Source organism: Chelonia mydas, chromosome 3, assembly GCF_015237465.2.
Source record: "Chelonia mydas isolate rCheMyd1 chromosome 3, rCheMyd1.pri.v2, whole genome shotgun sequence".
Taxonomy (NCBI): Eukaryota; Metazoa; Chordata; order Testudines; family Cheloniidae; genus Chelonia; species Chelonia mydas.
The window spans coordinates 140,941,234-140,958,791 of record NC_057851.1 but is presented as its reverse complement, the minus strand read 5'-3'; the positions used below and the strand labels follow the sequence as shown (position 1 = coordinate 140,958,791).

At 39.7% G+C, this 17,558-nt stretch overlaps 1 protein-coding gene across 18 annotated transcripts in view; it reads left to right on the top strand.

The window, feature by feature from the left end:
• The window catches only part of HEATR5B (HEAT repeat containing 5B), a 93,525-nt gene that overhangs the window by 61,005 nt on the left and 14,962 nt on the right, over positions 1-17,558 (top strand). For all 18 annotated transcript variants that reach the window (XM_043543405.1, XM_037895426.2, XM_037895425.2 and 15 more), the window contains 4 exons: positions 5,365-5,433; positions 10,537-10,716; positions 13,666-13,903; positions 16,299-16,559. In XM_043543405.1, the coding sequence (XP_043399340.1) occupies positions 5,365-5,433; positions 10,537-10,716; positions 13,666-13,903; positions 16,299-16,559 (748 nt within the window). The remainder of the gene's footprint in view (positions 1-5,364; positions 5,434-10,536; positions 10,717-13,665; positions 13,904-16,298; positions 16,560-17,558) is intronic.

The window sequence follows — 17,558 nt, the reverse complement described above, 5'->3', positions numbered from 1 at the left end:
AAGGAACTTTGTGTGTGTGAGAATGTACTGCAGACACCAATTTATTCACCCCTTCAAAATTATTTCTGTATCTCCTCTACCTATTTATTATAATTTAGTAACTGGCAAAAGTTCCAAAAAATCAGTTGCCACTGATCCTTGAAATCTAAATATTAGGGTGAAATTTATATTTTGGCAACCATAATGGCCATTTCTCTGGCAGAATTAGAAATTTGAAAAGAGCACTTTGATTCCATTCCAGATTGAACCTAATAAATCTATTTTTCTCAGGGATTAATGAATGCACCCCTGTTCTGTAAATTAGGCCAGAAATCTGTGAAAGCACAGGAATGGAAGCTGGGATCTGAGTTTATTATTCCTGGATATCACTGACTTGTTGTGTGAGGTTGGTTAAGTCCCTCAAACCCTGTGCCTCAATTTCTTCATTCTTAAAATGGGAATGATATTGAACCCGTACTTCAAAGGAGTGTTGAGAGTTAAAAGGAGACAGCCAATTTAAAAATCGTTTTTGGTCAGAATTACTTAGTTGTGAGAATAGTGGGTTACCCCTAAAATTACTGTAACTGGAAGAGATTATTTTTTTCCTCAGTTTTTTCTGTTTGTTTACTTTGTGCATTTGATGACACTTTGCATGTATAGTCAATTTCGCTGTTGGTCCTGATCCTGCAAATATTTACACACACATTGTCTCATTGACTTTAGTGCAAAATTTAAGCACATATGTAAATGTTTGCCAGATCCGGATTTCAGTCGGTGAGCTTCCACAGTTTTTGTGGGGGTCTTTCACACAGCAACAGGGGAGAGAAATATTCTTTAGAACAGTGACGAGTGACTATAAAATGAGAAAAATTGATTCAAACTCATTTTGCCCCTTTTGGTTATTTAATGTTTTTATAAAGCAGTTTGCTATCTTTAGATATAGGGAGCTATGTATGTGCAAAGTATGCAGTTATTCTGATTCCTGCCTTTATGGTTTTATTTTGTTAAAAGAATACCATTTGCTGCATGACTGATTTCATGTTGTTTTGGAGACCTTAACTTTTGAAGTTATTGTGTTTTTGATTTCACAATCTTATGGCATAAGGTATAAAACTGAGCCTTACTTAGTCTACCAGTGTTGGCTGTGTGCATATTTTGCTGATATGTACAAAATCTGGAATATAAATCTCCAATTTATAATTGAACTTAAATGTGGCATATAAACTACATAAGACGTTTTAGTTATGGTCCAAGATAATTCACTGGTCCATTTAATCCCCTTTGGTGGAAGAACCTATGGGAAGGGAATTAGAATCGAGTGTCCTGTCACTTCTAATTTATATAGAATTGTCTCTTCGAATGGGAGGGATTATCTGATGAGAGAAGTAGAGAGGCAGTGCATATTCCTAATTCTGTAATTCCTGGGATATCTGTTGTAGGAGAAGGCTAACTGTTGAGGCACCTTCTTCCCACCTGACAGCACAGCTCCAACAGGAACTGGAGCAACTGTAGTGGAAGTCTCATGACTATGCTGGTTTCAACCACTGTACATTTGGCTTTGCTTTGTGCTCCCTGAATAGGTCCCATGTGTGCTTCACTCAGCAGCTCTTCTGCACTTTTGGCTTTCTCCTCTGTCCTGTTTATCCCTTCATTCTTCCTCTATTCCAGTGGTTCTCAGACTTTTTGTGTTGGTGACCCCTTTCACACAGCAAGCCTCTGAGTGTGACCCCGGTCCTTATAAATTAAAATCAGGGTTTTTAAATTTAATTTAAATTGAATGGGGGCTCAGGGCTGACAGTCCCCCCATGCATAGCCAGACTTGGGGCTATCAGCCCATGACCCCCATTTAACCACCTTGTGATCCCCAGTTTGAGAACCCTTTCTCTATTCTGTTCTGCTTCGGCTCTTGTCAAATACTTTGAAAGACAGGACTGACACTATCTGTCAGGGATTTATCAACTCTCCTCTTCAACTCTGTTCTTCTTCACTCCAGTCTTTGACGTAGAGCTCTCTGTCTTTCTGTCTGCCTATAACCCCTACTCCTGTCCCTTAGACCCAGTCCCTCTTGCCTCAGGTTCTTTTTTGGGCTTGCGTGCTGTCTCTCTCTCAACATCAACCTATCTTCAACACCTCTCTGATCTCTGGCTGATTTCCCACATTGCTTCCCCTATCCTGAAGAACCCTGCCATTTGCTCTGGCTACCTTTTCACCTACCCTCTCATTTCATATACCTAGAATCTCCCCAATAGGGCTGTTTGTTTTGACTTCTTTGTCTCTCTCCCCACCCCTTGCTTAATCCATTTCCATCTGCCTTCTGCTTTCTTCACTCCAGTGAAACTGCTATCACAAAGATCACCAGAGACCTGCTCATGCCCAAATACAAGGAATTGCTCTCTGACAATACTTATCTCAGAGTTCTAAGGTATGTTGATTCCAGTTGGTCAATTTCATACCACACCTCCTGAGCTGATTAGTTATCCTCCCTGCTCTAGTGGTCTCTTTCATTGGGATTTCAACCAGCTCTTCAGCTGTGGAGCATCCAGAATCTCATGATGCTTTATTACTTAGCCTTTTCCCCATAATTTTTTGCAAGTGCTCCACTGTTGGTATTCATTGCTCTGCTCCTTTAAAAAGAAAACAAAATTCAGTTGTGGTACACCAGCTCCTGCCAGAATGGGGTGTAATTAATTCTTTTAAGTCTTTACATCTCCTTCTTCCATTCCTGATTGGGATGTTTTTGTGCTCCATGAGACCTTTCTTCCTGAGGATAGTGCTGAGTTGTCAGTGCATCCAGAGCTTTGAGTCCACTTATCCTTCTCCAGCATTCAGAACACCTACTATGCTCTGGCTTAAGTTCTGCCTCCATATTGATGTATCCTGTAGTTTATATCCAGCTTCTCCCATTCCACTGAGACCATTGTTTTCACTCTCAACCTCCGAGTCTACATTACTAGTCAAAGTAGTTCTCTGGCACATCAAACTCTGAGATGGCTTTTGCTGTATTTTTTGTGCGCGTGTTCTGTTTTCTCTGCCTTTCCTTCTCAAAACAGAGAAGTGTCTCAGTGACTATAAATGTTCAGAATTCAGTTGAATAATGTCCCTGATAGACTGCACAATTCATGCTGTGCCTGAGAAAGACCCCTGATTGTCTCAGCCTGTGCGATTTGCTCACGGATCCAGTCCCAGAAAAAATGCCTGAAAATCTGCTGGTCCTCCCCACAATTACTGTCAGTTCAGTGCAAATCCAGCCATGAAAATCTCAAAGGGTTCAGACTGTCTTGAGGAAATATGAACTGAGACTTCATGCAGGGCATAGAGATTGTCCGTGTCTCTGGGGCAATGCAGGGCTCTGCAGCAGTGTATCCAAATTGTGGGGAGATACTACCACAGCCTCGGCACTGTTTCAGACGGCATGTTAGGTTATTTCAGTGAAGCCCTTTGAAACTTTTTAGTATCAAACTTGCCCAACCAAGGCATCACTTCTTTTGGAACACTGACTTTATTCAGAGTATCTCCCAGCTTCAGGCTAACTCTGCCCTTAACTGCTGGGCTCAGCTGTCTGAGGCTACGGATGTGATGTTGCACTCCATATGCTTTATGAAAATATGCTTATGAATGTGAATATGATGTAACTAAAATGTGCTTTATGCAAAAGATCTCTTGTAAGGTATCATTACAAAGCTTATAATCTACTGAGTGTGTTCATCCTATTTGTTTGCATGTATTATTTCTATGTCTGAAGTTAGGAGAATAAGATATAAACTTGTATTACTGATATAAACATATTAAGTGGAGGCCATTAAGGGAGCTTCAGAATCAATGAACTGTAAATGGCTCTGTTTACTTGCAAACCTTCCTGTGTATGTGTGGGCAAGCCCAGGAAGAATGGAGGCTGGGGTCTCACAGGACATGTGACCATGTCACATCATACTGGAATCCATCTTAAATCAGGTACTTTTCAATTTAGATGGAGGGATGGGGACCTAGAGACAAAATATTCCTGCCTTGTGCCACAGCTATAAAAGGGGGTGGACAAAAGGGGCCAGTCATAAGAAAACCCCTGCTTACCACCTGAAATGTCTGCTGGATCTAACAAAGATGGTACCAGGGGAAAGGATTGGGCCCAGACTAGGAAGGAGTCTAGTCTGTGAAAGAAGCTTATTAAAACATATCTGAGGGTGAGATTTTTACCTGTAATCAGTTTCTTATTGTATTAGGCTTAGACTGGCGTGTTTTTGCTTTATTTTGCTTGGTGACTTACTTTGTTCTGTCTGGTTTTACTTGGAACCACTTAAATCCTACTTTTTATACTTAATAAAATCACTTTTGTTTGTTAATAAACAATCAGAGTAAGTGATTAATACCTGGGGGAGCAAACAGAGAGATATGCACAGCTATCTGTGTTATAGAGAGTGAACAATTTATGGATTTACCCTGTATAAGCTTTATACAGAGTAAAATGGATTTATTTGGTGTTTGGATCCCATTGGGAACTCGGTATCTTGGTGCTGGAGACAGGTAACCTGCTGAGCTGTTCTCAGTTAAGTTTGCAGCTTTGGGGGCATGGACCAGACCCTGGGTCTGTGTTGCAGCAGGCTAGCGTGTCTGGCTCAACCAGGCAGGGTTCTGGAGTCGCAAGCTGGCAGGGAAAATGGGCTGAGAGGTAATTTCAGCATGTTGGGTGACAGTCCCAAGGGGTCTCTGTGACCGAACCCCTCACAACGGGTTCCACCAATCCTTATGTGTAGTGTTGGTATCCACAGAACCTTAGAAGCAGCAGTAGTTGACCAAGTATAGGCTGTAAGCTCCACACTACCAGGGACCTGTTTAAACTATGAATAAAGAATCTACAGTTGTTGCATTTAAGTTATTTTCTATTTTGAAAGATCCTATTGGTTTGACAGATAATTAGAGTTAAAATGAGGAATACCAATAGCACTGGTAATGCCTTTCAAATGGTAGTCGTTTTTAAGTGCATCTACAGAAAGACAGTGAAAATAGTAATAGGGCAGATAGCTGTAGCTGTTATGGGAATATCTCCGTGATAATCAACAAGGCCTATAATAGCAATTTCATGATTCAGCATTTCTGATGTGAATGGTTCTCAGTAATATGAGAGGACACTATGTTTGTATGTGACAAAGATAAATGTGGTTCAAAAAGGAGATGCTCCTTGTAAGGAGGAATGGGTGAAAGGTGCAGTACAAAGGTTGTTGTTGTTTTTTTTTAAAGGCATAGTATTACAAATTTCTATAGGCAACATAAAATAAGGATAACTGTCGATGGAGTTTTGATTCCAAATCCAGCGCTCTGTTATGCTCTATACATTTTGTGTGTGTTTGTAAGCCTCATTTAATCCTTTTTTTTTTTTTTCTTTTTACGTAGGTTGGAGCTGCTCTAAGACCAGCTTTTTCCCAAGATACCCCTTCTGACATAATAGCAAAAGCCTGCCAGGTACAGAGAAAAATATTAAGACTCTATAGTAAAAACTTGACATATTTCAAAAGTGTATCTGTGTGTGATTTCTTTTCTTGTTTTTAGGAAAAGAGTGAGAAAAGAAAAATAGTAGTAGATATCCCCAGTACTGGAAAATTTGGAAACTTATCATGACAGGTTTCAGAGTAACAGCCGTGTTAGTCTGTATTCGCAAAAAGAAAAGGAGTACTTGTGGCATCTTAGAGACTAACCAATTTATTTGAGCATAAGCTTTCGTGAGCTACAGCTCACTTCATCAGATGCATACTGTGGAAAGTGTAGAAGATCTTTTATACACACAAAGCATGAAAAAATACCTCCCCCCACCCCACTCTCCTGCTGGCAATAGCTTATCTAAAGTGATCACTCTCCTTACAATGTGTATGATAATCAAGTTGGGCCATTTCCAGCACAAATCCAGGTCCCCCCCCCAACCCCCCCCCCACACACACAAACCCACTCTCCTGCTGGTAATAGCTTGTCTAAGGTGACCACTCTCCTTACAATGTGTATGATAATCAAGGTGGGCCATTTCCAGCACAAATCCAGGGTTTAACAAGAACGTCGGGGGGGGTTAGGAAAGAACAAGGGGAAATAGGTTACCTTGCATAATGATTTAGCCACTCCCAGTCTCTATTCAAGCCTAAGTTAATTGTATCCAATTTGCAAATGAATTCCAATTCAACAGTTTCTCGCTGGAGTCTGGATTTGAAGTTTTTTTGTTGAAGAATTGCAACTTTCATGTCTGTAATCGCGTGACCAGAGAGATTGAAGTGTTCTCCGACTGGTTTATGAATGTTATAATTCTTGACATCTGATTTGTGTCCATTTATTCTTTTATGTAGAGACTGTCCAGTTTGACCAGTGTACATGGCAGAGGGGCATTGCTGACACATGCTGGCATATATCACATTGGTGGATGTGCAGGTGAATGAGCCTCTGATAGTGTGGCTAATGTTATTAGGCCCTGCAATGGTGTCCCCTGAATAGATATGTGGGCACAGTTGGCAACGGGCTTTGTTGCAAGGATAGGTTCCTGGGTTAGTGGTTCTGTTGTGTGGTATGTGGTTGCTGGTGAGTATTTGCTTCAGGTTGGGGGGCTGTCTGTAGGCAAGGACTGGCCTGTCTCCCAGGATTTGTGAGAGTGTTGGGTCATCCTTCAGGATAGGTTGTAGATCCTTAATAATGCGTTAGAGGGGTTTTAGTTGGGGGCTGAAGGTGATGGCTAGTGGCGTTCTGTTATTTTCTTTGTTAGGCCTGTCCTGCAGTAGGTGACTTCTGGGAACTCTTCTGGCTTTATCAATCTGTTTCTTCGCTTCAGCAGGTGGATATTGTAGTTGTAAGAATGCTTGATAGAGATCTTGTAGGTGTTTGTCTCTGTCTGAGGGGTTGGAGCAAGTGCGGTTGTATCACAGAGCTTGGCTGTAGACGATGGATCGTGTGGTGTGGTCAGGGTGAAAGCTGGAGGTATATAGGTAGGAATAGCGGTCAGTAGGTTTCCGGTATAGGGTGGTGTTTATGTGACCATCATTTATTAGCACTGTAGTGTCCAGGAAGTGGATCTCTTATGTGGACTGGACCAGGCTGAGGTTGATGGTGGGATGGAAATTGTTGAAATCATGGTGGAATTCCTCAAGGGCTTCTTTTCCATGGGTCCAGATGATGAAGATGTCATCAATGTAGCGCAAGTAGAGTAGGGGCGTTAGGGGACGAGAGCTGAGGAAGCGTTGTTCTAAGTCAGCCATAAAAATGTTGGCATACTGTGGGGCCATGCGGGTACCCATAGCAGTGCCGCTGATCTGAAGGTATAGATTGTCCCCAAATGTAAAATAGTTCTGGGTGAGGACAAAGTCACAAAGTTCAGCCACCAGGTTAGCCGTGACATTATCGGGGATAGTGTTCTTGACGGCTTGTAGTCCATCTTTGTGTGGAATGTTGGTGTAGAGGGCTTCTGCATCCATAGTGGCCAGGATGGTGTTATCAGGAAGATCACCGATGGATTGTAGGTTTCAGAGTAACAGCCGTGTTAGTCTGTATTCGCAAAAAGAAAAGGAGTACTTGTGGTACCTTAGAGACTAACCAATTTATTTGAGCATAAGCTTTCGTGAGCTACAGCTTACTTCATCAGATGCATACTGTGGAAACTGCAGATGGATTGTAGTTTCCTCAGGAAGTCAATGGTGTCTCGAAGGTAGCTGGGAGTGCTCGTAGCGTAGGGCCTGAGGAGGGAGTCTACGTAGCCAGACAATCCTGCTGTCAGGGTGCCAATGCCTGAGATGATGGGGCGCCCAGGATTTCCAGGTTTATGGATCTTGGGTAGTAGATAGAATATCCCAGGTCGGGGTTCCAGGGGTGTGTCTAACCCAGAAACCTATCCTTGCAACAAAGCCTGTTGCCAACTGCACATCCACCAATGTGATATATGCCATCATGTGCCAGCAATGCCCCTCTGCCATGTACATTGGTCAAACTGGACAGTCTCTACGTAAAAGAATAAATGGACACAAATCCAGACTCCAGTGAGAAACTGTTGAATTGGAATTCATTTGCAAATTGGATACAATTAACTTAGGCTTGAATAGAGACTGGGAGTGGCTAAATCATTATGCAAGGTAACCTATTTCCCCTTGTTCTATCCTAACCCCCCCCCCCCGAGACGTTCTTGTTAAACCCTGGATTTGTGCTGGAAATGGCCCACCTTGATTATCATACACATTGTAAGGAGAGTGGTCACCTTAGATAAGCTATTACCAGCAGGAGAGTGGGTTTGTGGGGGGGGGGGGGGGGGGTGTGTGTGAGAGAACCTGGATTTGTGCTGGAAATGGCCCAGCTTGATTATCATACACATTGTAAGGAGAGTGATCACTTTAGATAAGCTATTGCCAGCAGGAGAGTGGGGTGGGGGGAGGTATTTTTTCATGCTTTGTGTGTATAAAAGATCTTCTACACTTTCCACAGTATGCATCCGATGAAGTGAGCTGTAGCTCACGAAAGCTTATGCTCAAATAAATTGGTTAGTCTCTAAGGTGCCACAAGTACTCCTTTTCTTTTTGCGAAACTTATCATGTAACTTTATTTATTAGGAGCACTGATAGAGGCTCCAGGTAATATATTTTGTTGTTCAGTAGTGCAGAAATCCTTTGGGGCATTACGTTAAGAAATCTTTTTGTATTGCTTTTCTGCAACCAGTAGTAAATAGCTACATATAAATATGGTTTATAACTTTATTGATATCTGTTTTTAAATGAAGGGTCCTGGTCCATTACTAGGGCTAGTAGGCACTTCGACAATACACTGCTACTAACCATAATTGAAAATGGGACTTGCATATTGTGCTCTTTGTTTTGGTTGTTGTGAGGCTAACAGATCTGTTGAGAAATAGGTATCTTTAATCTGATCAAATAATTTGAGGCAATGGTGAGCTCCAGTGCCACCCTAGAATTTGACCAGCAAGTATAGCTGGTTTGGAAAACTTAAAAGAAACACAGAAAATAAACTGACAATTTTTTTTTTGTGGAGAATGTTTTCTTCTTTTCTTTTTTTTTGACCAGCTGCACCAGAAAGCTATGAGAGAGAGACACGTTTTTTTAAACTTGAGCCCCATGAATCTGCCTCTTCCCCCTTCTCTGCCCAACAGTTCCACTGGGATCAAAGAATTGCCGTTGTCTTGGGGAAATGTTGTAACCTGCCCATATTGAGGGAAGGAGATGCACAAAATTCTTCCACTGCCTTCCCTCCATGTGTGGGGAGAATCTGCTACCGCTGCTTATGATGGAGTGGGTTAAGATTCTACTGTGCCTACCGCTCATGTTCATAGACGTGTGAATATTCTGCTGTCACCTCCTCTAGATGACATACAGTGTAATTTTTATACCTCTAACACGGCCCTTGCAGAGGAATGGAAGATTCCATTACTTGGGAAGAAGGATAATGACATCTGTTCCCTTCAACTTGTCTGGGGAACCTGTTGAAGTGAAGATGATGTTGGACAGAGGAGGAATTTAGGTGCCTTTTGACTCAGTAATAAAGGTGCTTTCCCATCTCCTAGGTGGCATTGGGTGTCATAAAGAGAGAATCTGTCTCCCATGGTCATCTTATCAGTATGCAGTAATACTGGAAAATACCCCCCGTTCACAGCTCTTCTCTCCATGAAAGGAGTTGGGGGAAGGTGCATTATTCAGCTCAATACAAAGCTAGTAATTGTCACAAAGCTTGTCACAGACATTATCCCCACTGGAAATCTTTAACTTTATGGGACCCCTATAAATGGGCTTCTTTCTGTGGTGTTACAGCTTCGAAAGTGTGATTGTATTTAAGAGGATGATTGCTGGGGCATAGTGCTGAACAGGTGGTCTGCATGATGTCTAAATCTTAAGGATCTGTTTAAGTTTTTTTTTAAAAACCCCAAACACTCATAGTCCCAAAAAATGTTTTATTGATTTTTATAGGACATGGTTTTGGGAAAAAACCTTTTACAGACATGCTAAGATATGGATAATTGGACCGTTTTAAAAAATAACTTGAAACAGGAAAGAAGTTGTTAGTGTGCTTTAAAGCCCATCTTATTCTGGTGATTTGGGGGACGTTTAGTACGTCATTTTACAATTGCTAGATTTAAAAAAAAAAGTTGTTTATAGGTTACTTTTAAAAGGGCTAGTATCCAGTACACAATTCAAAACAAATGTGATGAAAAAAATTGTATTTTGCATGATTAGGCTGACATACTCAAGAACAGAGTAAAAATATTATTGTTTATGCTAGTTACTGTGGTTCATAAATAAACACAAACATCTCTGCTTAATATTACATGGCATATTTTACAGGTATCTACAATATATATTGCAGATGCCATCAGCTCTGCAAACACCATCTTTATGCTTGTAACTACTGATTTAAGCCCGTCTAGAGTATCATGAAAAGGAAAAACTTAGCTAGACTGTTGTTTGTCAAAGGGGGCTATTAGGATGTTACAGAAAGATTTTAACTTTGCATAAAAAAATCTGTGCTTGCTTGAGCAGGTATCATTGTGCATGATTCCTTCCAAAAAAATCTTTGAGAATGATTTTAAATTTTCTTGCTTAGGTATGTAGCACATGGATAGGAAGTGAGGTTGTAAGTGACCTGAATGATCTTCGCCGAGTTCACAATCTCCTTGTCTCCTCCCTGGACAAAGTGCAAGCAGGAAAGGGGTCTTCCAGTCAGCTTTACCGAGAGAGTGCCACGACTATGGAAAAACTGGCAGTCTTGAAAGCCTGGGCTGAGGTAAACATTCAGCATTTATATTTACCTTATACCTCAGATTAGTTACTGTAGCACAGCTGCAACTTCTCATCCTTTTAGCCAGCTGGCCGGCCAGCCAGCCCCAAAGCTTCTATCTTTTCCAGCTACTCTGACTTCCTCCCACCCTCTCCAGGCTTTTGGTTCTCCATGCCTGTCTCTGCAGTGCTTCATCTTCTCTCTGTCTAACTTGTCCACATTCGTCACGTTGCTTCTATTCTCTCTCCTCCCCATGGCTTCCCCACAGCTCCACCTTTCCTCCATCCCACCCATTGTGCATACCCACGCCCCCTGAGAATTTCCAGACTCTGTCAGATGTTGATTTCCTTCCCATGTCCTTGCCTGTTCATTTAAAAACAAAACTCAAGGATGAGCTGGTTAAATCAAAGCATAGCTAATTAGTAGGACCCTACCAAATTCAAGGCCATGAAAAAAGCATCATGGACCATGAAATCTGGTCCCCCCTCTGTCCCCCTGGTAACATCTGGCCTTTTGTGTGCTTTTATCCTATACTATACAGATTTCATGGGGGAGACCAGCATTTCTCAAATTGGGGGTCCTGACCCAAAAGGGAGTTGCAGGGGGGTCGCAAGGTTATTTTGGGGAGGTCATGGTATGGCCATCCTTACTTCTGTTCTGCCTTTGGAGCTGAGTGGTTAGAGAGCGGCAGCTGTTGACCGGGTACCCAGCTCTGAAGGTAGCGCCTTGCCAGCAGCAGTCCAGAAGTAAGGAAGGCAATACCATATCATGCCATCCTTACTTCTGTGCTGCTGCTTTCAGAGCTGGGCGGCCAGAGAGTGGCAGCTGCTGACTAAGGGCCCATCTCTGCAGGCAGCAGCGCAGAAGTAAGGGTGACAATACAATGCTATGCCATCCTCATTTCTGTGCTGCTGCTGGCGGTGGCGCTTCCTTCAGAGCTGGGATCCTCAGCCAGCAGCTGCCACTCTCCAGCTGCCCAACTTTGAAGGCAGGGCCACCTCCAGCAGCAGCACAGAAGTAAGGGTAGCAGTTCCGCAAAACCCCTCTACAGTAACCTTGTGACCACCCCACAACTCCTTTTTGGGTCAGGACCCTTACAATCACAATAGCGGGAAATTTCAGATTTAAATAGCTGAAATCATGAAATTTATGATTTTTAAAATCCTGTGACCATGAAATTGACCAAGATGGACCATGAATTTGGTAGGGTCCTACTAATTAGCCAGGAATTCTCCAAATAGGGAATAATAAACTACAGGGCTACTGAAGTCATTGTTTGGGAATGTAAGATACCAAGGAACATACAAGTATCTAAAAATGATGGATTTCACAAATAACATTGTGTATGGTAATTAATTAGGATGTCCATGTGGGTTAAATTAAAAGGTACTTGAAAGAGAAACTATCTGAATGTTTGGCCAAGCATGAACTGTCATTCTAGCAGTGTGAGTAGTTTGATGAAGTAGTAGAAAAATGGCCTCATTTTCAGAAGGGCTGAGCTCCCACAAATACGACTGAAGTTAATAGGAGCAGTGGGAGTCTAGTACCTCTGAAAATCAGGCCAACAGTTAATATAGGAGTCAGATGAGATAGTGAGCATAAGAAATTATTGGACAGAAAATATTTTTAAAATGTAAATACTGTGCTGCAAGACACTTTAAATGATGAAATGTTGTAAAAATGTTCTGGTTTCATTTATCGTTTTAATCTCTATTTTTAATGGTGAGGGTGCTCTTTTTGTTGGCTGGAACTACTGTATTGTGAATAACCTTTTAAATGTGGGTGTATTTAATGAGCATGTGTGACGTGAAAGCTATTACAGAGGTCCCTGAATATGGTGTGCCAAATGGAACACAGATGGGTCCAGGTCTTACTAAAGCTTTTCTGAAACCATTTGCACTATACATTTTATAATGCAAGAATAAAAGTACTGATTAAAGAGACTACTTTGTGTGAACTTGGCTATATATGCCATTGTGCATTGTTTTATAAAGCGTTACTTTAGTGAATAGAAGTAGTGAACAGTGTTTTGAAGAAGCTGAGCACAAGCAGGTCTTTGTTTTCTCTATTGCATTAACATACTGTAGTTCTCTTGCATTTAATTTCCTTGGAAGTTATTTTGAGAAAATAAGGAAAGTATTAGCACTTCAGCCCTATAGTGTTAAGCTATTTTCAGCTTTGATCTGAAGCAAAGCATCTGTTGTGTGGGAACATTTATGTCTGCTATATTTCTTTTCTAAAAACACTGCTTTTTGTTCCTATTGCAAATCTTTTCCCCCAATCTTTCTGCTTATTTGCATAATATGTGTCATTCTGTAAGTGCTTTAAAATTTTCCCTCAGCCCTCCATGCTGGGTACCACAGATACCAATTTACAGACCCTCTACAGAACAGTACACAATCAAAAAAGAAGAAACACTTATTCACACGGCCTGAGCTACACACAGAATGTGACCTGAATGAAACTAAATTGATTTTATTCCTTCCTAAACTGATTTAAGAGTAAACCTACAAGTGAATTGCACTGATGTAACTAAACTGATTCCTAAATAGATTAAATTAAGTTAAATTTGTGCATTTTCTGTGAGAAGAGCCCTAACTGACACTCTTCAGGTTAAAAGTCTGAGTAGCCAGATTGGCTTTACACTCTGCTGTGAATGTTAGCAACACACTCAGATTTAACATGGAAATATAGACTGATAAAACATAATAGCTTTTTCATTTTTCCTATCTTTATTTCCCTCTGTTGTGTAGCATAAATTTTTCTAGTATGATATTTTGCGGTATTTTTAAAGTATTTTCATATTGTCACAAAAATGTAAAACTATTCATGATATTCCATAACAGCTAAAACAAAGGTTATTTACAAGTGCAATTTGTCATTTAATTGAAAGAAGGCTTTTTTCTTTTTCTTTTTAGAATTTTAAAGTAAAAAATTTTGTATCTGTTTTTATAGGTGTATGTTGTAGCTATGAAAATTAAAAAGGAAGCAGAGACCAAACCAAAGCGAGCAATAAAGAATACGGATGATGAGGAGGAGGATTTTGGTACTGTAGATGAGCTACCGCCAGACAGTTTGATAACACTTGTACAACCTGAGCTGCCTATCCTGAGTCGCCTTTGGCTAGCTGCATTGAAAGACTATGCTCTTTTGACTTTACCAGCTGAATTTGCTAGTCAGCTTCCACCAGATGGTAAGCACAGCAATTCATTTTTTTTATGATTATGAAAGACAGAATGAAGATCTTGGTAAGGAATTGTTGGAGGAATTTTGAATTTCTTCTATTAATTACTCACTTCCCAAATATGTTTTGCATTTACAGAAACGCTAACATAACTCTAACGCTTGGATGCATACCTTTTTCATTATGTATAGACAGAAATCCTAAGGCTGAAGTAAATGTTTTGTGTAGTGGTATAAACTTTCATCAGTGTGCATTTTAGATGACCTATTACTGCTGTGTGGTGAAACGACAACTGAGTTTTGTATGTCATCCCAAACATCTTTTATTTCATTTATACCTCTGTTTTTTCAGAAAAGTTACTTTAGAAAAATGTTCAACAATCGAAAATATCTTTTGGTGCTATATTTCATATGACTTTGTCTCTAGAGTCAGGATGTGTTAGTTGCCGTGTTTAGTCTTTGAAATGACTGGAGTAGAACAAATGTTAAACTCTCTACTACCTATAACAACTGTTCTATAAATGGGACGAAATAATGTAAAGTTAGTGATTAACTAACTCATAGAACTTTATCTCAACCATAACATTGCATTTTCACTGAAGTCCTGTAACTTCACCATTGATGCTAATGGGAACTTTGGCGTTGACCTTTAATAGTGCAGGATCATGTCCAAAGAAAATCAAGTGAAGTTTCTGCATTCTGTTCAGAAACAAAGCCAATATATTTAACTTGAATTTCAAACTTAGTCATAGCTTTCTCTGGCATTTCAGTGACACAGATCTAGTTTTGTTAGCATTCATTGCAATTCTAATTTCGACAAAGCACTATAGCAACAGTAAAATACACAAAGATTCTCTAAGTGTAATTCATTCTAAAATTGCTCACTCTTTAAATTGAATGAAACAAGTCTGAAATATATTTAATTCCTAAAGTTTCCCCATAACTTATAATATACACTATTCTTTTCTATGATTGTAGTTTATATAAAATATAAAGTACACATTTTTTTTAAACACGATTAGTCATTTCCAGGATTACCTAAGTCCGTGTCTAGTTATCTAAAATAAAGTTGTCTGATTTTTCAAAGATACTGAGTATTTGTTGCTTCCATTGATTTGTGGGAGTTGTGAGTGCTCAGCATTTCTGAAAACAAGGCAACTTTATTTTAGATAACTAGACATGGATTTAGTCAACCATGTTTTGAAATTTTAGCCTAAGTTCATACTTTAGAATAATAAAAACATAAAAATACACTGAAAATATTAATGATTGAGAATTCAAATAGATGAGAATACATTAGTAAATAATGATTGAGAATTGAATAATATAATACATGCATGAACGATAATATAAATGATCACATTATGATTATTTTAGTAATAGTAGACATACCCCAGTCCTCCAAACACTTGCATGCATTTACCTTTACAGATGTGAATAAATTAATTGAAATCAATGGGACAACTTGTGCTTAAAGTTAAGTATAGGCAGGATTGCAGGATTGAGGGTCTTTTAGACTGAGTGGCATATATTGTATTTTACCAAACACATGAAGAAACAAGGTCCCTGCTTTGAAGAGGTCACAGTCCAACTCAGAAAAATACTGATATGTACATGCAACACTGGTTCAAATGTAAGAAAGCTTGGGGCCACTGGTGAGGAAATCAATAAATTGTTGCATTCTAATCCATGGAAGGCTGTAATATATCCATAGAATTACAATGTACGATAACATTTTAAACAGCTGAACCAGGTTAAGTTTCCACTGAAAAGATTTATTTGGGTTTTACTAACTTTGCAAATTAATTATAAATTAATGAGAGTTTATATTCAGTGACAAATGTAACAGATTTTTCAGACTTTTGGGTGTTTGTTTTTAAGACGTTTTAAAGCTGTAAATGGGACATAATTAAGAAATCTTAACTTTTTTTTTCTTAAATAAGGAAAAGAGAGACTCAGATATAGAGCCAGTACTTGGCTTTTTATGGCTAAGGTTTCTAGGGTGGCTGATATTTCTTTTGTTTTGCAGAATATTTCTTGGATTGTATCGTATCCTCCTGGTCCTTTGTCTTTCTTTTTGTCAGTTTCTGAGGTCTTTGTGGATTTCCCTCAGTCATATGCAGCATAGAAAAAAGTTAGGACAGGGAGGAAATTTAGTCTCACTTTATCATCTACTAGCAGAAAATATTTTAGATCAAAGAACAGGAAGTGGTACAGATGATACAGATGCCTGCTAGTCCTGTTGGCATGGAGAATTGTGCTGCAGGTAGCAGTAACAAGGATCAAAGTTGAATATCTACATCAGCAAATGTACCCTATATATGTATGCTTACAATATATGCCCTCTCTCTCACACACACATGTACTTTTTCTGCTAGTTAGCATTTGCTTTGCTAATTTAACAGGTGGAGCATTTTACACTCCAGAGACAATCGATACAGCTAGACTGCACTACCGGAACTCCTGGGCTCCAATCCTACATGCAGTAGCACTCTGGCTAAACAGTGCAGGATTTAATGCTTCTGAGTCACCAGAAGAAGCAGCTGCAGCAATGCCTAATTCACAGAAACGTGCCTCTTCCATTATGTTAAACCAGGCACCTGGAACACCATCTACCACTAAATCTTTGCCAGAGATAAACAAAGATAGAATGCACTTAATTTTAGGTAAGAGCCTTATGATATCATATTTCAAAGTTTAATACCACAGTGTGGTTGCATTAAAAGGACACCATCATCCTGAAATCTAGCCAGTTTAAAATGGGCCATATGTCCATTCCAATGCTTACACCTGGCAACCCATCTCTCCGAAATGATTTTTATAGCGATGAAAAACACTGCTCCATGTCCTTTTAATGAAATCTTCCTGATTAGTTTTATATCTGATTTTTACATGGTTTAAAAATAAGTCATTAGTGTCTACAAAAGGTATATTTATTACATTTCAGATGACACAAATTATGTTCTCTAAACATGTGTTCTTTCTATAATTTTAGAATCATGAGCTAGATTAAATTATACCCGTGGTGCTGGGGATGCTGCTGCGCCCCTTGGCTTGAAGTGGTTTCCACTATATACAGGGTTTACAGTTTGATTCAGTAGCTCTCAGCAGCCTCCCCCCTGCCCTAAAAATTGTTCCAGCACCCCTGATTATACCTCCTGATCAGATTATAATTCAGTAAAGACCTGTGTGACATTGGCTAGTCACTTGGTCTATGCTGTGCCTGAGTTCGTCATGTGTGGAACTGGGGATAGTATTGTACTTCCTACTTCACAGGGGTGTTGTAAGGAAAGCATCCGTTAGTAGTTGAGCATTCAGGTACGATAGTAATGAGGGCTATGGAAATGTCTAGGTGTATAGATTTGTAGGATTTGGAATATATGCCTTAGCAGTACACTGTTTATCTATGTATATCTTTCAGTAGTTTTTGATCCATGCTATACAAATAACTAGTAAAACAGTGTTGCACTGTCAGTCGTATAATTAACTCTGAGACTTTTGTACAATAAACCCAGAGACATATTAGTTGTTAAAAGATATATGTTGTTTTTTCTTTCTTTAAACAGTGGCAGTTCTTTATAGAGATTGCATGTGAAAGTACTGTAATTGGAGTATTTGAATTTTAAACATTTGTAATAATACAAATGTTTGTTGAAGAATTGTGT